Genomic DNA, 24,489 nt, shown 5'->3' with positions numbered 1-24,489 from the left:
TAATATGTTCCCTGTCTCGTGTAAATATTTCTCACATAAATATCAAATATAAAGTACCTGGTAATTTATATCATCAGGACAAAACAAAAAACCAAATGAATTTTTAAATCTCCTGCTTTTTATTTTTATGAGAAAATCAATTTTGAAATAAGTATTCTTAATTACCTGCCATCTTGTAGGAAATTATCTACAACATTTATAAAAGACATACTTTAAATAATATTTATTAAGGTATATAATTTAATAAAAAATCATATAAATGACACTTTACTTACAGTTTTATGGTACAGTTTGGCTTTATTTTACAAAAACAGTTTGTCATGAATGTCAAATCATCCATTATTCCTGAGAAAAATCATAGTATTCTAATAAGCAATAACTGTGCCCCAAAATTGATATCAATCATGGGGATATTGCTAATAAAGACCTTATGGTCCTCTCCCTTCATTTATCCCCCCACAATAAAACCTACAGATACACTTAATATTATGAAGTCAGAATGAGTATTCTGAAAGACTGATAGACTACAATAATGAACTAATACTTAGAATTATTGGTATGCTAAAAACACAATGAAATAAGCATAAAGTATAAAATAGTGTTTTTAAAAAATCAACTACATGAGTAAGTATGGGAAGGCCAACCTAAGAATAATTCCTGTCAGAATGGGTGATAAGTGGCATGCTAGTAAAAATGAAAATCAAGTTATATAGAGCTACTGTAGTAAATCAAATAAAGATGGTAAAACTTCCATTCTATCTTTTGCACTGGAAGAGAGACATCAGTACGGTTCTGATGAGTTTTATGTGGAAGGGCCTTAGAAATACACTGACAGAGTATGCTCATTTTATATACCTTATCACTAATTCTCATAATAACTCTGAAGGTAGAGGATAGATCACCCTTCTACAGATAAAGTATCTGAGTTTCGGACAGATTAAGTCATGTGCCTTAAGACATAAAGCCAAGAACAAAACCAAAACTTGAATACAAGTCCATTCATCTCCAGACTCTTTCTACCTACTGTCTTAAAGCTTCGATCTAGCACCAGAAGGAATAATTAGGCAATACTTCACCTGAAAATATTTAGAAACCATGTAATGAGATATTGTGATTTCAACAAAAGTGGCAATTTTTTAAATGGGATTACTGATTTATGTTGTTAATATAACTGTCTTCTGCCTTTTGCTTTACCTAACAACTAAAATCCTAACGTGTAGCATATGAATTAATTTTTTAAAAATTAAATCCAGTTTTCCCCACTGATAAATTATAAAAACTATTTTATCCTTATTATTAATTTATCATAAATAATCCTCACACATTTTAAAATTTTATCTGATCCTTTACTTTCTTAATTACTTTAAATATAAATTAATTCCTAAAAATATGCCAGAAGAGTAGCAATTCAAAAAGATTCTATAGATTTACCTACTTTATAGCCAAAATTCCACATTACGAGGTTTATTAAAGCAAGACAACTTACATATACAAGGTACTTTTACCACACTTTTTTAAACTGACAATTCAGTATAAAAACTCTCTTTCTTCTGCTAATGGTAGAAAGAAAAAAATACTATGATTTATTTTAAAGTATAGCCTACCTCACTCTTTAGCATTAAAAAAAAAAAAAGCCTTCCTTATACACAAATATGTAATTCTACTGCCACCTTCTGGTAAAACACAATTTCTCAATTTTTAATAGTACTTCTGACTATAAAGTGATAAACCTTCAGATATGAAATATCTCCTTTCCAATATTAGATTAATAAAAAGCAGAATAAATTATTTTTATAAATGGCAAAATTATACTAAAAATAGAATTCTATCAATAATTTTACAGTACATGTAATATATTCTCTCAATGTTAACACTTACTGAGCACTCTACTATTTGAGCACTGAAGAGCTTTATAAGCAAAATAAAAATCAATTATCTTAATAACCTTTATAAAGTGGAATGATTATTCCCATTTTACAGAGAGAATCAAAGAAATCAAGTGGTCTGCTTGAGGTACATAGCTATTAAATGGCAGACTCTGAATTTAGAAGCAGATTGATTCCAATGACCCTGCTGTTGATCAATGTGTTCTAACAGCCTCTGTAACATCAGATAATAGATATTAATAAGTTGACTGAACTCATTTAGGACATTAAATCTTAATTTAGTGGGGTAAAACAACAATATTACAATTAGTGAGGAAATTAGAAGAGCCACAGAACATAGAATTAAAGAATTCAAAGAAACCATAAAGGTCCCACAGTCAAATTTTCCATATAATTGAAAACATTTTTCAATTTCCATATAATTGAAAACATTATTCTTTAAACATTTAGTCAATGGATTAAGCTCTAATGTCCTATTTTTACAAATAATTATACCATGTCATTTTGAAATCTTTCAAAATTAAAAAAAAAAATTTATGTTCAGTGTTTAAATTTAATTTTGCTCTGACACAGTTTAACATACTAAAAAACACCAGCTAGAAATTACTATCCTTAGTCAACATAATATTTACTAATTTATATTCAGAAAGGTTTTACTTACACAAAAGGATATACTACATTCTACTATACTATTTCTATACACTGATTTCTTAAAAGTCATAAACCAATTCAATGAATTTCAATTTCACATAGTAAAATAAATTCTGCAAAAAAACTTCCCATAAAATAATCAACACATTATTTTTACACTACAACAGTAAGAACTTTATGTCTAAAAGCTTTTGCACAGCAAAAGAAACCATAAACAAAATAAAGAACAACTTATGGAATAGGAGAAAATATTTGCAAATGATGCAACCGATAAGGAATTAATTCCCATGGTATACAAACAGTTCAGACAGCTCAATATCAAAAAAACAACAGCCCAATCAAAAAAATGTGCAAAAGACCTAAACAGACATTCCTCCAAAGAAGATACACAGGTGGCCAACAAACACATGAACAGATGCTCAATGTCGCTAACTATTAGAGAAATGCAAATCAAAATTACAATGGGGTATCACCTCACACTGATCAGAATGGCCACCATAGAAAGTCTACAAATAATAAATCCTGAAAAGGGTGTGGAGAAATGGGAACACTAGCACTGTGGAGAACATGCTGCTGCTGCTGCTGCTACTAAGTTGCTTCAGTCGTGTCTGACTCTGTGTGACCCCATAGACAGCAGCCCAACAGGCTCCCCCATCCCTGGGATTCTCCAGGCAAGAACTCTGGAGTGGGATGCCATTTCCTTCTCCAATGCATGAAAGTGAAAAATGAGAGTGAAGTCGCTCATTCGTGTCCGATTCTGTGCAACCCCATGGACTGCAGCCTACCAGGCTCCTCCGTCCATGTGATTTTCCAGGCAAGAACACTGGAGTGGGGTGCCAGTGCCTTCTCCAGGGAGAACAGTATGAAGATTCCTTAAAAAACTAAAGAAAGTTATCATATGATCCAGCAATCCCACTCCTGGGTATAGATCCAAAACTGATGAAAATTCTAATTCAAAACAATACATGCATCCCAATTCCCAATGTTTATGGTGGCACTATTTACAATAGCCAAGATGTGGAAACAACCTAAATAACCACCAAGAGATAAACGGATAAAGAAGATGTGGTATATAAATATAATCAATATTACTGTCATAAAAAAGAATGAAATAATGCCATTTGCAGTGACATAAATAGACCTAGAGATTATCATACTAATGAAGTAAATCAGACAGACATATATAATCACTTATATGTGGAATCTAAAAGATACAAATGCACTACAAAACAGAAATACTCACAAACATAGAAAACAAACTTATGGTTACCAAGAAGAGAGTGTCAAGGAGGGATAAATTAGAAGTTGGGGATTAGCAGATGCACTCTACTATTAACACAAATAAAATAAACAACAAAGTCACACTGTATAGCATAGGGAACTATATTCAATATCTTATAATAACCTATAATGGAAAAGAATCTGAAAAAGAGTATATATATGTGTTGACATGCATAAATAAATCAATTTGCTGTACACTTAAAACTAACACAATATTGTATCCAACTATACTTCAATTAAAAAAACTTTATGTGTATGTAAAATTACAAAATAAATAATGTAACCATCAATTTTGGTATCTTTATAAATCAACCACATGCATTTTATGGTCTGATATTCTACTTTAATGAGCTTCAGAATAACTGCAACTAACAGTTATAAATAACAATATAAAATAAATGGCCAAATAAGATGCTTGTTAATATAAAATTATAACAATGAGGAAGTTAATCACTTTGAAAGACAGAGTAGTATGTAGAATGCTGCTGCTGCTAAGTCACTTCAGTCGTGTCCAACTCTGTGCGACCCCATAGACAGCAGGGATTCTCCAGGCCAGAACACTGGAGTGGGTTGCCATTTCCTTCTCCAATGCATGAAAGTGAAAAGTGAAAGTGAAGTCGCTCAGTTCTGTCCGACCCTCAGCAACCCCATGGACTGCAGCCTACCAGGCTCCTCCATCCATGGGATTTTCCAGGCAAGAGTACTGGAGTGGGGTGCCATTGCCTTCTCCAAGTATGTAGAATAGTAGGGGAGAAATCCTGTCAACCATTATTTGAACCATTTTGATGAATCTTTGGTTCATAAAGTTTCATAATCATATCAATTCACTATGAGCAATTTTCAGTGAATTGTTTCATCACAAAGCTTCATATTCCTCATAAATTATTTTGGCCAAATTTCATGTTTCTACTGAATGTGTACATTTAAATTTTATCTAATTTCCTAGTAAACATTACAAACAGAGACTAGAACTCATATGATTATTGATATTTTATTTCCATATAAATTTTAGAATCTGTCAATCTCTACAGAAAAAAGCCTGCTGGGATTTTGACTGGGATTGTGTTGATCAATACCAGAATCAATAAAGTCCAAGAATATAGTCAATATAAAAATTAATTGTACTTCTATATTTGAGCAACAAATGAAAAATAAATTTTTTAAATATCACTTAAAATAGCATCAAAACCAAAAATACTTAGAGATAAACTTAACAAAAAGTATGGAAAACTTCTCCACGAAAACTATAAAACAATGCAGAGAGAAAATACAGGAGATCTAGATAAATGCAGATATATGTTCAGAGATCAGAGCACTCAATATTGTTAAGCTATCTATACTTCTCAAATTAACATATGAAGTCAATCCAATTTCAATCAAAATTCTAATAGGTTTTTTTTCAGAAACAGACAAGTTGATTCTAAAATTTGTATGGAAACAAAGGATCTAGAATAGTCAAGAGAACCTTGAGAAAGAAAAACTGACTTGTAGGACTTAGAAAAACAAATGTCCTCCAACTGGTGATTTCCAAGACTTATTATAATTCTAAAATAATTAAGACAGTACAATACTTGTATAAACAGAGACACAGTTCAATGAAACAGAATACAGTCCAGAAACAGACCCACACATATACAGTCATGTGATTTTGACAAAGGTATCAACATAATGCAATAACGAATTCAAGTTTTTCAACATATGGTGTGGCAGTAACTAGTTAGTCATATTTTAAAAACTGAACCTTAACTCCTACCTAACACTATACTCAAAAATTAATTCAAAATAAACCATAATCCTAAACATAAAAGCTAAAACTATAAAACTTATAGCAGGAAATAAAGGAAAGTCTTTATGACTTTGATTTAGCTTAAGAATCCTTGCACAGAGGCGTAAATAGTATAAAAGGTATTAAGCTTAAAGTAAAGTGATAAATGAGCTTTATCAACATTAAATCTCCTTCTCTTCAAAAGATATTAAGAATATGAAAGGAAAGCCAAAGACTAAGAAAAAATATTGCAATACATATATTTGACACACGACTTGTACCCAGAATACATAAAGAAATCTTACAATTCAATAAGAAAACACCTGTTTTTTTTTTTAATTTTTCATTTTGTACTGGGGTATAGTCAGTCTCTCCCATAAGGAAACTTCAGTAAGTCTCTTATCCTTCTCCATCAGAGGGCAGAAAGACTGAAAACCACAATCACAGAAAACTAACCAATCTGATCACATGGACCACAGCCTTATCTAACTCACTGAACCCATGAGCCACGCCATGTAGGGCCACCCAAGACAGATGGGTCATAGTGGAGAGTTCTGACAAAACGTGGTCCACTGGAGAAGGGAATGGCAAACCACTTCAGTATTCTTGCCTTGAGAACCCCATGAACAGTATGAAAAGGCAAAAAGATAGGACACTGAAGGATGAACTCCCCAGGTTGGTAGGTGCCCAATATGCTACTGGAGATCAGTAGAGAGATAACTCCAGAAAGAATGAAGAGATGGAACCAAAGCAAAAACAACACCCAGTTGTGGATGTGACTGCTGTTGGAAGTAAAGTCCGATGCTGTAAAGAGCAATACTGCATAAGAACCTGGAATGTCAGGTCCACGAATCAAGGCAAATTGGAAGTGGTCAAATAGGAGATGGCAAGGGTGAACACCAACATTTTAGGAATCAGCGAACTAAAATGGACTGGAATGGGGGAATTTAACTCAGACAACCATTATATCTACTACTATGTGCAAGAATCCCTTAGAAAAAATGGAGTAGCCATCATAGTCAACAAGAGAGTCTGAAATGCAGCAACTCGATGCAATCTCAGAGATGACTGAACGATCTTAGAAATGCTGGGCTGGATGAAGCACAAACTGGAATCAAGATTGCCAGGAGATATATCAATAATCTCAGATATGCAGATGACACCACCCTTATGGCAGAAAGAGAAGAAGAACTAAAAAGGCTACTGATGAAAGTAAAAGAGGATAGTAAAAAAGTTGGCTTAAAACTCAACATTCAGAAAACTAAGATCATGGCATCTGGTCCCATCACTTCATGGCAAATAGATGGGGAAACTGAAAACAGTGACAGACTTCATTTTTGGGGGCTCCAAAATCATTGTAGATGGTGACTGCAGCCATGAAATTAAAAGATGCTTGCTCCTTGCAAGAAAAGTTATGACCAACCTAGACAGCATATCAAAAAGCAGAGACATTATTTTGTCAACAAAGGTTCATCTAGTCAAAGCTATGTTTTTTCCAGTAGTCATGTATGGATGTGAGAGTTGGACTATAAAGAAAGCTGGGCACCAAAGAATTGATGTTTTTGAACTGTGATGTTGGAGAAGACTCTTGAGAGTCCCTTGAACTGCAAGAAGATCCAACTAGTCAATCCTAAAAGAAATCAGTCCTGAATATTCACTGGAAGGAATGATGCTGAAGCTGAAACTCCAATATTTTGGCCACCTGATGCAAAGATCTGACTCATTGGAAAAGACCCTGATGCTGGGAAAAAATGAAGGCGGGAGGAGAAGGAGACAACAGATGAGATGGTTGGATGGCATCACCAACTCAATGGACATAAGTTTGAGTAAACTCCAGGAGTTGGTGATGGACAGGGAGGCCTGGAGTGCTGCAGTCCATGGTGTAGCGAAGAGTCAGACACGACTGAGCAACTGAACTGAACTGAACTTTTAGCTGATTAGCAAACAATGTTGTCAAAGTTTCATGTGAACAGCAAAGAGACTCAGCTATACATATACATGTATCCATTCTTCCCCAAACCCCCTCCCAACCAGGTTGCTACAAACACTGATCAGAGTTACATGTGCTATACAGTAGGTCTTTGTTGAAAATAACCCAGTTTTTTAAAAATGAGCAAAAGACTTAAACAGGCACTTCATGAAACATATACGAATGACCAGTAAGCAACATGAAATGATGCTCAATGTCCTTAGTAACCAGGGGTTTGCAAATTAAAATCATAATGAGATTATCACTACCTGTCTAGAGAATAGCTAAAATTAAAAAGACAGTACCAAGTCTAATTAAGGACATGGAACAACTATTTGCAGAAATGCAAAATGGTACAATGACTACAGAAAATAGTTTGGAAGTTTCTTATAAAGCTAAACATGCATTTCCATATGAACCAGCAAACTTACTCCTAGGTATATTTACTCAAGTGAAGTGAAAACTTCGGTTTGTATACAATGTTTATAGTGGTTTTATTTAATTGCCTAAAACTGGGGGGCAAATGTCCTCCAACTGGTGAGATACACCAATAAAAAGGCACAAACTAAAGATATATGTGACAACAGGAATGAATCTGACATGCATTCTGCCAGTAAAAGCCGGACTAGAAAATTTTTAATAATAAATTGTCATGGTGATTATCCAACGTGCATGCATTTATCAAAACTCAGAAATATACACTAAAAAAGGGTAATTTTACCAAACTAAAAAAAGAAGAAGAAAAAAAAAAAAAAACTACAGGTGCATCAGTTCAGTTCAGTTGCTCAGTCGTGTCCAACTCTTTGAGACCCCATGAATCGCAGCATGCCAGGCCTCCCTGTCCATCACCAACTCCCGGAGTTCACTCAGACTCACGTCCATCGAGTCAGTGATGCCATCCAGCCATCTCATCCTCTGTCGTCCCCTTCTCCTACTGCCTCTAATCCCTCCCAGCATCAGGGTCTTTTCCAATGAGTCAACTCTTCGCATGAGGTGGCCAAAGTACTGGAGTTTCAGCTTCAGCATCATTCCTTCCAAAGAAATCCCAGGGCTCATCTCCTTCAGAATGGACTGGTTGGATCTCCTTGCAGTCCAAGGGACTCTCAAGAGTCTTCTCCAACACCACAATTCAAAAGCATCAATTCTTTGGCACTCAGCTTTCTTCACAGTCCAACTCTCACATCCATACATGACTACTGGAAAAACCATAGCCTTGACTAGACAGACCTTTTTTGGCAAAGCAATGTCTCTGCTTTTCAATATGCTATCTAGGTTGGTCATAACTTTCCTTCCAAGGAGTAAGTATCTTTTAATTTCATGGCTGCAGTCACCATCTGCAGTGACAATATAAAATGACTTCCAAAAACATAGTACTATAGTATGTAAGAGCAACAAAACCTAAGGTTTAGAGATACCTGTTTAGGTGATGTAACCAAGATGAACGGCAAGAAAGCAAACTCCGTTTAAGAGAAGGGAAAATGGTTAACTTTGAGGAGGAGTGAAAGGGCAGAGACTGAGAAGGGCTGTAAGGGATGGGGGATCTTCTGGTATACCAGCTTTGTTCTAATTCTTTCTCTGGTGGTTACATGAGCAGTTGCTTTCTGATAATTCACTGTGCTATCATTTATACTTTATATCGTTTTAAAAGCAAGCAAGGCAAGTAAACTCAGGGTAAATTATAAAAGAATAAAATAATATGTATTTTTTAGAGGTAGGAAGCATTCCTGGATTTATATTTTGGCTACACCATTTGTTAGATGTGTGACTTTAGGCAGGTTTCTTAACCTTTCTCAGTCTCACTTTACTCATCTGTATAATGGGAAAATTTTACCTGCCTCATAATTATGTGAATTAAATGGGATTAATGTAATTTTTACTTGAGGGTATCCGCCTAGCTTCCAAGTTTATTTTAGAAGGTTCATCTTATCCACCTGGGGATGGCCCTCCAGTAGCCTAGATTTTGTGTCAAATGACCCCACTACTGCCCAGCTGGGTCAGAGGTGAGCAACTGACTCAAGCTGGGCTACTCAAGAAGCCCCCTGTGGAGCTTAAAATGGAGGGTGAGCAAGTTAATTCTCTAGTTGCACTTTATCATCAATCTTTGTTCAGTCGCTAAGTTGTATCCAACTCTTGGCAACCCCATGAACTGCAGCACACCAGGCTTCCCTGTCCATCACTATCTCCCTGAGTTTCTTCAAATTCATGTCCACTGAGTCAGTGATGCTATCCAACCATCTCATCCTCTGACACCCTCTTCTCCTCTTACCCTCAATTTTTCCCAGCATCAGAGTTTTTTCCAAAAAGTCAGCTCTTCGCATCAGCTGGCCAAAGTATCATGATGAACAGAATGGATATAAAGCTCCAGAAGAGCAGTGTAAACACATTCTATGCCCTACATTCAGAGTAGGAGAGAAAGAAAAGCCTAGAACAACACAGAGACAGAGCGAGTAATGCCCACATTTTTGACTGATTTCTGCTTCTTGATTCCAGTCACTTACTGGAAGCTACCCTTGGGTCCCATAAACACAGAATACCTATATAAGAAATATCTTTAAGGAAATAATGCTAGCTCAGGTTGGATTCTATTATTTTCAATCCAACAAGGCTAGGCAATAGTCCTTATATAAAGCATGAAGCACCCAGAAAAGGCTCAAAATCTAGAAACTGTGGCAGGAACTTTCTGATCTTTGACTGACTACATGAGCTGCAGACTTCCTTACCCAGCCCTTGAAAGAGTTCTACTCTGGTGTCCAAAACATAGACTGACCTTGTTAAGGTCATTTTCATCCCTCTATCTATAAGAAATCTATAAGAAAAGCATCCAGCTCAAATTTCCCATTAGATTCAAAAATTTTAATTGCTAAAGACTGCCTCAAGAGAGAAAGAAATTCTATAGTATGACAGAATAAAATTACAACAGCCAAAAATTAATAGAATCAAATGCCTAAATTTAGAGCATAAAGCAAAAGTCAGACAGGGTAAGATGTCACCTAAAATTGAGTAAAATTTGAGTATTTATACTTGATATTGTCCAAGATTTCATTATTTCTTGGACAATGCCTACAGAATTTACACTTCTACATTTTAGTGTGGGTATTTTTACATTCACAAGCTATAGGCTATTTTCCCTAGGGTACTCTGGTACACCAAGTAACGTTGACATGGACTTATTACTATATTATAGAAAGTCCAACTGTTTGAGGCTGTTTGCTTATTTATCAAAGTCAACCTATGTACACTGGGATAAAACAGTTCAGAATCAAGTTATATAAGGCAAGCTTATTGCAGCCATTCCTTATTTTGCCTCATTTTAATAAATTAAAGACACAGTAAGACACATGGTGAAATAAGTGTTGTCGCTAAGGTTATGATTATCACTTAAGTATATGACTGTACCTTATTCATATAATACGTGTATGTTGGAAGACATATTAAAAAACAATTATTTCATATAGCTACTTCAGTCAATTTTATGTTCTAATGTTCTCCATTGTATTGGAATTTAGTTTAGCTTGCTCTAATACACAAAATATGAAATACAGACAATCTGGAAAATGAGTTCCATTATTTTCCTAATATATGTAGAAAATATTATTTTTAAAAGCTTAACTGTCGATTTTAATAACAGTAATTGTATTGATGTTTTAACCTAAGATCTGTAAAATTACATATGCATTCAATCCCCAAATTTCCTTAATAAAGTAGCTTTTTGTGATAGCTGATCTCTAAATATACTTTTCTCTAAACAAACATCCAACTGCCACTCATATTTGCATATAAATAGCACCTATAATAATGAGATAATATTTGTATCACCCAAGAAAAAATTTCTGGAATATGTTGAGAATTGAATCCTCCTAAATTAATTAGATAACAAGTATCAGTAATTATGAAACCATCTGTGAGCAATGTTCTAAATAAAATTTATTCATAAACACTAGAGGGTGCTCAAATTCAACAGTGTCTGCTCATTGCTGAGCATCTGAAAGCAACAACCCTGTTAATCAACTATATTCCAATATAAAATAAAAATTAAAAAACAAAATACAGTGCCTGATATCTGGCATTGATGCTTAAAATAATTTTCTCCTTAATTAAAGATAAATGAAGATAATTATCAGCACCAACTTTTGCTTTTGAATTATATAGAGAGATACTTCATGAGATAAAATTTCATCTTTCCAGAATATATAATAGAACTTAGTAGAATTCCACTGAAATCATTTTTATTGTACAACTATTATATTTAATATTGTGTTAAATGAATAGAATAGAAAATAAGTACAGAGGAAGTATAAAGACAGTCCTTATCACTATAGGAAATTAATGCAATATTCAGATGGTTAACAAAAGGTGTATCCCGTATATTATGGACTTAGGTTCAAGGAAAATTACAAAATGAACCTGGTAAAAGACATACAGTAGCTCAATTTCAATTGCTAAGTATTAAGGTATAGTTTACCTATTTTACAAAAGCAACTTAAAAACAGTATTTAAATAATAAATAAAAGTAATACTGTTGTTGGATATCATCTGTTGTCTCGAGAAAATATTTTTAAAGCCAACAGACATAGGAAATTGAAAACGAAAAAATCTAGACTTTGAATATCATAATAGGAAATAATAATAAAATCAATTTCAAATCTTCATAAGAAATACATTTACTACTAGCTTTTAAAATTTATTTCTAAAACATTCACAACCTCAATTACAAATCTTTGAAATTTTCAAAATTTAAAGTAATTTATATGTTGCCATTTGGCAATCCAGGAAAGCTCCCTGGAGTATGTGTTTCCAATAGATAGCATGAAACAATTCCAAATAACAAAGCTGAATGGCAAACAATATCAATTTCTATGTATTTCAAAAAAATAAATATTAACTGAGATACTACTTAACCCCCAACAAAGTATGTTGCCTTTAAAAATGTTTACAGAGAAGAAAAACAGAACACTATCTATACTTCTGAAGTCACATAGCCAAAATTAACGAGTCTCTCTCAGTCTCTCACTCTCTTTCACACACACACACACACACACACACACACACGCATGCACACACTACTCACTCACACACAATCCACTCCTCAAGAGGAGAGTACTTGGAGTATACCTACCTCTCTTTCTCTCATTCCTTTCCCTAACTAATAACTAAGGGACCCCAGAGAAATCCTGAACAGTGGGACCTGTTCATAAAAGGCCACTTCAAATTTACAACAGCCCCAGATAAACTGTTTAATAGAATACAACACTAGACAAAAGCCAGAGATAGGCTTGAACCAGACTCATAAACCACCCAGACTCTGGGAAACAAAACACACGGCAAAGAACTAATCAGACTGCTGGAGTCCAGAGAAATCCTGAAAACAGAAGCACTGTGCTAGAGTTTGAAGTACACATTTGGCATCTATATTCTCCTGGTACTGATCTCCTCTTTCTATGTTTATCTGCCTTGCCTCTGCCAGATTCCTAGGGCCTATTATACTCTAAATGCCCAGCTGCCAGCTTCCCTATTCAGTGTTACGTCATTTAATACCTTCTACTGCAATAGGTGACAAAATACACATTTGTTAGAGAGTATTAATCTTTGAAATGTCCTGCCCAGTTATGAAGGTCTTCTGAACCAGCATATACACCTCTACTGACAGAAAAGTATGGCTCAGACATAATCAGTTGTCAGGGAAGTTTTCATCTTTTTAAAAGCAAGTCTGAATTCACACTACTTACAAACATCATATTTTGGAGCTACAACATAACCCTGATCAAGATCTTAGCTTGTCACTGGTATTTAGAGCTTTTGCCCATTAATCTGAAAAGCAAAGAACCAACTAAAGTGAAGAATGGGTAGAAAGGTGCAATTTTATTTATAAACACAAATATTCATCTCATTATTATATCACATAAAAATTTACAAACCATGAGACTAGAATACTCTATTCAAAAAATAATTTAAGATGAATACCTGCTTTCCACGACTCCTGAATCTGGCTGCAAACTAATAGTCTCTGTTGTAATTTCCACTTTCCGTACACTTCCAAAGAAATCAGTTATCAGGACATTTTTAGGATCCCTCTGAAAAAGATCAGTGCGATGTCCAGGAGTAGACACACACAGACTTTTGGGGCATACCTGAAACTGAAAAAAATATGTATAGCAATAATAAATGCGCATGCTTACATATTCATACAGCTTATATTAAACTCATTAACACAACATTGTAGTTCTAAAGATTAAACTTTCATTGCTACTGTACTGCTTGACACTTTAGGAAAGCTTTACAGACATTAGAATAGGTTATTGATAAAACAGGAAGCTGGCCAGGGAGGAAAACAACATTCCCTTTTTTAAATCATATGCTACAAAGTATGAAAGCAAAAGTGTTAGTCCCTCAGTTGTGTCCAATTCTTTGAGACCCCATGGACTGGAGCTCACCAAGCTCCTCTGTCCATGGGATTCTCCAGGCAAGAATACTGGAGTGAGTAACCATTCCCTCCTCCAGGGGATCTTCCCAACCTAAGGATGAACCCAGGTCTCCTGCATTGCAGGCTGATTCTTTACCATCTGAGCCACCAGGGAAATTTATGAGAACTCACAGGCAACACTATGACAAGAAAACTGCTTTTTTCTGCATCTATATCCATCTCGGTAGAATGATCTTACCAGAGCAATTTTTTAAACATTTTGCAACCATGACCCTTCATTCAAATTTTAAATTCCAATAAAATATTTACTATATAATAGACAAGTATGTAAAGAAGATGAAATCAGAGCTGCTCTGGACTGCAAGAAGCTAAAGCATAGCCTTGATATCCATCCCCCTGTCCTCCTGCTGTGAAGCTACATAAACTATTCTAAAAATCAGGTACCTTTCTTAATTTATCCATAAACCCAAAGAACCTCAAGACACCCTAGTGCTCCAAGGAATAGTCTGAAAACTACAACTTCATCACTACACAGATCTCACAGTAACTTTTAGGTCAATCTTATACCCGATACTCCACACCAGTGAACTGCCAAGGAGCCCTACCAGACACTTGGTCCATGTCAAAAGGTCCTTAATATTTGGTCCGTCCAGAACCATCTGGAATGAACTAAATATGCTCATGGACATTTGGACAAGCCAAATTTCAAGGATCCTTTGCCATGGACCAAATGTCTTATGGACATGTTGGGCAGGATCAAATGTCTGCTAACCCCAATGCCAGACGCAAGTTCATTCACTATGCAAAGCATAAAAAGTGCCCACTATACATATGTCACATGGTTACCTTTCATAGAGGATACAAAAACTGATAAGACTTGGGTCTTCTCTTCAAGTCTAGTCAGAGATGGATAAACATAGCAAGGTAGGGAAAAAGGTCGGAGAAGGCAATGGCACCCCACTCCAGTACTCTTGCCTGGAAAATCCCATGGACGTAGGAGCCTGGTAGGCTGCAGTCCATGGGGTCGCTAGGAGTCGGACACGACTGAGTGACTTCACTTTTCATTTTTCACTTTCATGCATTGGAGAAGGAAATGGCAACGCATTCAGTGTTCTTGCCTGGAGAATCCCAGGGATGGGGGAACCTGGTGGGCTGCCGTCTATGGGGTCGCACAGAGTTGGACACGACGGAAGCGACTTAGCAGCAGCAGCAGCAGCAGCAACAGGGAAAAAGGTAACAGGTTCTAATTCAGAAAAAAATAAACTTCTAAGTGTTTGAGGATAAGAAAAAAGAGGGAGTGGGACTTAAGCTATTTTTTGAAAGAAACAGGAAGATTACAGATGGGAAATAAGAGCATTTCTAATAAAGGAGCAGCTGTAGAGATGTATAAGGCAAAGAACCCAGCTTGGCAGAAGCCCAGGCTATCTGAAGGAAACCATTACAGGCCCAGACACCACAGAACTTGCGCACCTGTGGCAACAAGACTATGTGCATAGGTAATCACCAACACGACAGGAGAGGGATGGGGAAGGGCAGAGCAACTCTAATTTATAACACACAGGTGTTCCAAGAACCATGTGAAGCAGTTTGTAGATATTCTCATTTAAGTTTACCAATAACTTTGAGGTATACAAAAATTATTATCTCCCCTTCAAACTAAAGCTCAAAGAGCTTAAGTAATTTGTATAACATCACAGTGCCTTCCAGATTCAGGAAAGCAATAACAGGAAATAAGAAGAGTTCATGATATAAATTAAGAAGTAAAGGAGGAAAAAATGGGTAGGGGAAGGCTAAGAAAGTGAAATGTCAAACAAGGACAAAACAGATGGAAGGTTGAAGAAACAAAGTAAAAGATAAAATAAACAAAGATAAAATTAAAGTTCTAGGTATAGTGAAGGTACTCCTGTGTGAACAACCTGGTGGGCTTTGTTAAGTACACAATAAATATTTTCTTCCTTGCTGCTAAAAAACAAACAAAAAACATACTTTCACTTTTTAAAAAAACTGAATTATAACTGAGACAATTACATTAGTTTCAGATGCACCACATAGTGATTTGCCATTTTTGTACATTACGAAATGGTCACCATGAGAAGTCTAGTTACAATCTGTTATCATACAAAGTTATTAAACCATTGACTATATTCCCTATGCTGTACATTACACTGCTATGACTTATTTATTTTATAACTAGAAGTTAATACTTCTTAATCCTCTTTACCTATTTCACCCGTGCCTCCCCTTAACTCACCCATCTGACAACCATCTGTTTGCTCCGTCTCTGACTCTATTTCCATGTTTTAGATTCCACATATAAGTGATAGTATACAGTATCTGTCTTTTCTCTCACTTACTTCACTAAGCATAATACCCTCTAGGTCCATCCGTGTTGTTGCAAATGGCAAAATTCCATTATTTTCTTTGGCTGAGTAATATTTCATTGTATATATATACCACATCTTTACTCATTCATCTATTGGTAGAGACTTACAGTTACTTCCATATTTGGCTATTGTAAATAATGTTGCTATGAACATCGAGGTGCATGAGAGTGTTCTTCCCTAGTCTGTATTCTTACTTCCCTCACTGTAAATTAATAAATAAGCAAGCATAGGTTTATTTCTGGACTACCTATTCTGTTTCATTGTTCTCTGTATCTGTTTTTGTGCCAGAACCATACTGTTGTTAATTACTTTTTTAGTTTGAAGATCTAATTGACTCTCTCAGGCCAATTCATGAAGTCAGGCAGCATCCCATCCAGCAACTGAAAGAGTTCTCCGAGGGGTTGTACAAAATAGGTTTTCACAGGAAGAAAGGTAAGGCAAGGTAGCTATTAGCAAAAAAAAAAAAAAAATTATTTTTAGGCCAGGATATCTCCCTTTCTGGGGGGAGGAACAATAAAAAGGCAAGAGTTTTATCATGCAAACTGCGTCTGGGGTGATGGGGGATAAAGAGAAACCATAACATTTTTGCTTAATTCCCATGACACCCAGAGATGCTGGTTCCAGGTTCATAAATTTTAAGTTGGTCATATTTCTTCATTCCATTTCTGACCTTCCAGTCTTAGGGAGATCATTTGCTTGGTGGTCGGCAGCTATGAATATGAATTTAAAGCTTCTGAGAAAATACAACCCACCATGGGGACTACTTTGATTATTAAAAGCAGGATTATCCCCAGTGCTTAGAATGCACTTCAGAGTCATGGTCCCCAATACTCAAATCAACCAAAGACCCCAATGAAGGAGTTAGGCTTTTAAGCCAACTGGCTTGCTCAACGATCTTATGTAATAGAGTTTCACCTTCCATAGACGTGTCAATCCAGGTATAGCAGGTAATACTAGCCATAGCACAGATACCTCCTGGTTGACCTAAAAGATAATCAAGGACTATTCTATTATCAAGAACAACTACAGCCACAGCCTAAGAAAGCTTTCCAGGCAGCTAGCACTTTTTCAATGGGTTCTGCAATACTTTCAAGAGTTACGGAGAGGCTTCTGGTCATATTCTCATTTTTATTTACTCCTTATCAGGGAAACTTGCCCTGCCAAAGGAAGCAATTTCAAATCCTAAATGCCTTCTGGTAGGTCCTTTCTAGAACAGACAGGGGCACAGTTAGATAACCTAAAAGGTATTATCTGCTTATATACCAGTCATCTAGGCATTCATAGACCCAAGGAAAATAACCATCACAAACCCAGACAAATCCTATCAGGGCACAAACTACTTCTACTTAGGTGGCACTGTTAATGGATTCATTTCCAAGTTCTGCTGCTTTTGCCCATTTAAGCCAATGGTCAATTAGATTTTCTCCTAATCTGAAAAGAGTTGTTCTAAATACCAGAGGTTATCCCTCTAAACAATGGCTTGGGAGATATGGATAACAGTGTTGTCTTTCCAGGTAAATGCCAGACTAAAGAAGGGAAAGCAAAGAAGAAGAGCTTTCAGTTAAAGTATGAAGTATCGATCTGTCATCATGGGCAGAAGCAGTCTACATCAATGTGAGTTATTTCTCTTTTTTGTCAGGTTGATTCGGAGGTCTCCAGCATTTGGACAGGACCAGATGTCAGACAGAATCTTCCTTGGCTCTGAGATGTGTACCCAAGGCTAAATACCTCTTAGTTTTGCAGCAGTGTCAGCAGTCAGAAATACTTGGTAAGGTCCCTTCTGATAGGGCTCAAAGGCTGCCTTTGTTCTTGTGCTGTGCTGTGCTGTGCTTAGTCTCTCAAATAGGTCTGGCTCTCTGTGACTCCATGGACTGTAGCCCACCAGGCTTCTCCAGCCATGGGGATTCTCCAGGCTAGAATACTGGAGTGGGTTGCCATGCCCTCCTCCACAGGATCATCCCAACCCAGGGATGGAACCCAGATCTACCGCATTGCAGGCAGATTCTTTATCAACTAAGCCACCAGGGCAGCCCAAGAACACTGGACTAGGTAGCCTATCCCTTCTCCAGGGGATCTTCCCAAGCCAGGAATCGAACCAGGGTCTCCTGCATTGCAGGTAGATTCTTTATCAGCTGAGCTACCAAGGATGCCTGCCTTTGTTCTTAGTGATTTCAAATCAAAATGATGAGAGGAAACTGGAAACGTTAATTTGGTGAGTCATTGTCATCTGAGGAAACTAAACAAATACAGGATCCACTTTCAGTTTACAGGTACATAATAAGACCAGAAAGACAATTAGAGTCCATTATCTATAAAGGTACAAATATAATTTTTTCTCTCTATGATTACTTGATTTTTTAAACCAAGATAATCACAGTAAAACTAATTTGTCTGTATTAAACTTGGCCTGATTTTTACAGAAGTGCAACAAGAATAATGATTGACCATGTAAGTTCTTTTTTAAGATTGCTTCGCTGGAACTTCGGAAGCAAAGTACCCGGTTGATTTTTCCAAGCAGTTTTCTTAAAGCTGTCTGGTCATATCTGAGTTGATGTACACCTCTCTCAACTATAAAACATTCCAGACAAAAGAGATTAATACAGTCAATATTTCTAATTGTGTCCTGTTACAAAGAGAATGAAAATAAGAATATTTACTAAGAGTTTCTGAATTTGGGGGATCAGATAGGAAGAAAAAGTAAATGTTTCATCCTTATTCACCAAGGTATATCCTACCAAGTTGTTGACAGCTTAAGGAAAAAGATTTCTTTAAATCTGGAAAAAAAACATTAAAGAACCCATAATACTTTATAAACACAAAGTTATAAAAATTAAAATCATCCTTATCAGTTCATTCAGTCTCATGTTATTAATTCTTGTTCCTCTTGAATAGTTTTTTTTTTTTTTCCCATTAATTCTTGCAATCTCACCTGAGGATTAAGGGTGATAGGGACAGTGATAATTCCAAGAAATTCCAAGGTTTTCATTAATATTCATATGATTTTCCCAAAGAAGTGGGTGCCTCAATCACTAGAGATTGTGGAAGGTATAGCCACATGGTACATCCTTACTAATAAACCCAAATTTATCTTAGTTCTTCTACAATAAGAAACCAAAGGGACGTCCCTGGCAGTCCAGTGGTTAAGACTCCATGCTTTCACAGCCAACGGCCCAGGTTCAATTCCTGGCTGGGAACCTAAGATTACATCTTACAAGTTACGCAGTGTGGCCAAAGAAAGAAAGAGAGAGACCCAAACCTGTGTTCAATAATTCCATGGTTCAGTATTTTAATTTGGAGAGATCTATAATAGATCTATAATTCATTACATTTCTAGCATTTAACTTAATTTTGGCAAAACTTTAAGGTTTCAATTTACTGAGAAGATTTGGGAAACTAATTTGAAAAACTCAACTAAAAGCTTTTTACCCTACTTATGTTTATAGAATCCGCCTGCCAATGCAGGACACATGGGTTCAATCCCTGGGTCAGCAAGATCCCCTGGAGAAGGTAATGACAACCCACTGCAGTATTCTTGCCTGGGAAATCCCACAGACAGAGGAGCCTGGTGGGCTACAGTCCATGGGGTCACAAAAGAGCAATTAAACAACAACATTTTACTTACTTGCTCCTAACAATTATTTAGATTACTTAGGGATACATCATACCCAGTTATTTTTCTTTCAAGCCTAGTGCTGATAATTCTAAAAAGATGTTTGCTTTAACCAACAACCTTAAATTAGCTTTTCTTCACTAAAAATATCTCAGATCACATAACTTTGAAAAGCATTTCAGTTAGTTTCTGTTAACATTTCTGAGAATTTCAGAATGCCCAATCTTTATGAGCTTGACGTCAAACTAACTAAATAAAGCTCTTTTACAAAATAATTTTGCAGTACCATCCAGAGGCTACACATATACATGCATATCTACAGCATAAATATGTAGATACACACAGATGCAGAGATCTTATAGTTACCAGTATTAGTGAAAAACACACCTAAGATTTTTTTATCTGCCCAATCTCCAAATATTTCTTCCCCCTCTTTTTTTTCCTGAAGAGAAACAATTGCATATTTAAAGAATGGATCTTAAGTCTCAAAGAAGATGGGAATAGGAAATCTGTATCACAAAGACACAGATTAAGTGCAGAACAACTGTCTCCAGAGTCCCAATATCTACAAGTATTCTGAGATGAACAGAAGAGGCTTTGGGACTCACAAAAAGGAATGACATGCACCCACCTGTTGCTGGAATGTTTCTTTCCCTCTGGGTGTATTTAGCTTAGGGTATAAGGCCAAAATAAATTCTTACTCGGTGCTGAATATTTTCAGTTCCTCTAAATGTTTAAGGAAATAATTTAGCACTTTACCCAAAAAATCCCTGTTTCACCAACTTTGCAAGGGGCCCATATGGGGCCATTTTAGTTGATGCTGAAAAACTTGCCTAGGCCCTTAAGAACAATTTCTTTTCCAGTGTCCCAGTTGTTCACAATTGAACAACAATTCAACTGAACAATGACTGTTTTAAGTATCTTTTCTAGGTTTAATTTTTCATTAGACTTCTGCAAGGATTCTAGTGAAGTAATTTTGAAAGCTTTTGGAGACTTCTGCTTACTAATTAAATCAGGTATTCCATTTGGTTTGTTTGACTTGGGAACCCTTGTTTTTAAGGGTACTTATTAAGTGACGTGCAAAGAACATAATCAATTTGATTTTGGTGTTGACCATCTGGTGATGTCCATGTGTAGAGTCTTCTCTTGTGTTGTTGGAAGAGGGTGTTTGCTATGACCAGTACGTTCTCTTGGCAAAACTCTATTAGCCTTTGCCCTGCTTCATTCTGTATTCCAAGACTAAATTTGCCTGTTATTCCAGGTGTTTCTTGACTTCCTACTTTTCCATTCCAGTCCCCTATAATGAAAAGGACTTTTTTGGGTGTTAGTTCTAAAAGGTCTTGTAGGTCTTCATAGAACCATTTAACTTCAGCTTCTTCAGCGTTACTGGTTGGGGCATAGACTTGGATTACTGTGATATTGAATGGTTTGCATTAGAAACGAACAGAGATTATTCTGTCACTTTTGAGACTGCATCCAAGTACTGCATTTCGGACTCTTCCGTTGACCATGATGGCTACTCCATTTCTTCTAAGAGATTCTTGCCCACGGTAGTAGATATAACGGTCATCTGAGTTAAATTCACCCATTCCAGTCCATTTTAGTTCTGTGAAGAAAGCTGAGCGCCGAAGAATTGATGCTTTTGAACTGTGGTGTTGGAGAAGACTCTTGAGAGTCCCTTGGACTGCAAGGAGATCCAACCAGTCCATTATGAAGGAGATCAGCCCTGGGATTTCTTTGGAAGGAATGATGCTAAAGCTGAAACTCCAGTACTTTGGCCACCTCATGCGAAGAGCTGACTCATTGGAAAAGACTCTGATGCTGAGAGGGATTAGGGGCAGGAGGAGAAGGGAACAGAGGATGAGATGGCTGGATGGCATCACCGAATCGATGGACGTGAGTCTGAGTGAACTCCGGGAGTTGGTGATGGACAGGGAGGCCTGGCATGCTGTAATCATGGGGTCGTAAAGAGTCGGACATGACTGAGTGACTGAACTGAACTGATTAAGTGACCTTATTGTGTTAGGACATTCTTCCTAACATAATTCTAGGCTGATTTTAGTAAAGCTTTGCCATTTTGCTAAATAACTACAGCTTCCAGGATTCATAATTCTTAAATATAAAATAAGTAGGTGTGCTGGAAGACAGTGTGCTCAACTATTTGGACATACAGGATCACATTTCTTTCAGCCAGACCTTTGGTTTTCTCAGAGCCAAACTAATACCTAAAAGGACTTGTGGTGGGGTTGGGAATGCTGGGGTGTTTCACAGTGTATCTTGTTGCACACAAGTTTTCTTGAGCTTGGCAGGTGACCGAGATGTCAGTCTAACCCATTCTGTGACCAACTTATCCTAACATGGGCATCCCTGGGTTAAGTGATGACCATTCTGTCAACTTTTAAATGTCTGACCTGTACCCACGAATCTTTGCAGCCTTTTGGCTTCCAAGATAGCCATGAACAATGGCCTTTACTTCATGTCCACACTAAAACAAATGCACAGTAACTAAAAAAAAAAGAAAATAGAGACTGAGGAAAGGTCTGAATCAGCAGACCTCAGAGAATGGGGACTGCAGACTGATGCCACGCAAAAGAAAAGCTGCAGCTGTCATTAGTCGTTCTCAGCAGGGAATCTAGGAAAGGATTCCAGATGGGGACATACATATAAAACCAACACAGTTCCCAATACAGAATCTGGAGACAGAATCAAGAGACTAGTTTTCCACTCAAAATACTGAACTGTGGAAAGCCAATTAGATCATGAGCTCAAACACACAAAGCACAGAGCTCAACCAAAAGGAACCTGCCAATGGCCCTTGGAAAGAGCAAGAAAGAAAACGAACTCAAAAGAGTTCACAGGGTGCCACGCCTGTGTTTCTTGCTGTCCCTGAAAGCCATGAGAAGTTCACTTCAAATCTCATTGCTACCACCTGTTAAAATCTAAAATTCAATGAAGTAATTCAAAAATGTATTGGGCTTTATTAGATGATTCATCATGGGTAGACAACATCCCATCTAGCAACTATAAGAGGGCTCCCAGTACCACACTTGTTTTGACTACTGTAGCTTAGCAGCATAGTTTTTTGAATTCAGGGAGTGTGACATGTCCAACTTTGCTTTTTTCTCAATGTTACTTTAGTTAGTAGGGTGGGGTCTTTTGCGGTTCCATACAAATTTTAGGATTAGTTGTTCTAATTCTATTTTTTAAAAATGCCTTTGGTATTTTGATAGGGACTACATGAAATCTGTAGATTGCTTTGGATTTTGGAATATTTTAACAATATTAATTCTTCTAAATCAGAATCATGGATTTATTCTCCTTAATTGTGTCATCATCAATTTCTTTCATTAGTACTTAAGAGTTTTCAGAACACAAGTCTTTCACTTCCTTGGCTAAATTCATCTTTAGGTGTTTAATTCTTTTTGATGCAATTGTAAGGGGGATTACTTTAATTATTTCTCTTTCTAATAGTTCATTAGTGTGTAGAAATTCAATCAATCTTTGTATATTAATCATACAACTTTACTGAGTAGTAACATTTTTGTATTCTACAACTTTAGTTCTAATGGTATTTTGGTAGAGACTCCAGGGATTTCTATAAAACGTCACCTGCAATTAGTGACAATTTTACTTCTTTCCAATTTGGATGCCTTTTACTTCTTTCCTTGCCTAATTTCTGTGGCTAAGACTTCCAATACTATATTGAATAAAAGTGGCAAGAGTGGGGATTCTTGTCTTGTTCTTGATCTTGGAGGAAAAAGCTTTCTCTCAGCTTTTCATTGCTGAGTATGTTAGCTATGGATCTTTCATATATGGCCTTTATTATACTGAGGGATATTCTCTCTACACCCACTTTGCTAAGAGTTTTTATCATAAATGGATGTTGAATTCTGTAAGATGATTTTTTTCTGCATCTATTGAAATGATCATATGATTTTTATCAGTCATTTTGGTAATGCAATGCATCACATAATTGATTTGTGAATGTTAAAGCATCCTTGCATCCCTGGAATGAGTCCCACTTGATCATGCTGCATGATCCTTTTCAAAGTATTGTTGGATTCAGTTTACTAGTACTCTGTTGAGGATTTTTGCACCTGCAGTCATCAGGGATATTAGGTTGTAATTTTCTTTTTTTGTAGTATCAATTCTTTTGTTTTGGTGTCAGGGTGATGCTAGCCTCATAAAGTGACTTTGGAAGTGTTCTTTATTCTTCAATTTTGTTTTCATTTTTTTGAATAATTTGAGAAGGATTGGTATTAAATTTCTTTTAATGTTTGGCAGAATCACCTGTGAAGCCACCTAGATCTGGACTTTTGTGGGGAGAGGGGGGAATACTAATTCAGTTTCATTACTAGTAATTGGTCTATTCAGATTTTCTAATTCCTCATGATTTAGTCTTGGAAGATTGCATGTTTCTAGGAATTTATACATTTCTTTTAGGCTGTCTAATTTGTTGGCATATAACTGTTCATAATGTTCTCTTATGATCTTCTGCATTTCTGTGATATTGATTGTAATT

General features: G+C 36.2%; 1 protein-coding gene across 1 annotated transcript in view; it reads right to left on the bottom strand.

Annotated features, from left to right (window-relative positions):
• PIGK (phosphatidylinositol glycan anchor biosynthesis, class K) overlaps window positions 1–24,489 on the bottom strand; it is a 137,672-nt gene that overhangs the window by 71,996 nt on the left and 41,187 nt on the right. The window contains exon 9 of the mRNA XM_010857605.1: window positions 13,514–13,686. Within this exon, the coding sequence (XP_010855907.1) occupies window positions 13,514–13,686 (173 nt within the window). The remainder of the gene's footprint in view (window positions 1–13,513; window positions 13,687–24,489) is intronic.

The sequence above is a fragment of the Bison bison genome, unplaced genomic scaffold, assembly GCF_000754665.1.
Source record: "Bison bison bison isolate TAMUID 2011002044 unplaced genomic scaffold, Bison_UMD1.0 scf7180017864382, whole genome shotgun sequence".
NCBI lineage: Eukaryota > Metazoa > Chordata > Mammalia > Artiodactyla > Bovidae > Bison > Bison bison.
Note: the sequence above shows the minus strand (reverse complement) of the source record. Positions and strands in the feature narration are given on the sequence as shown.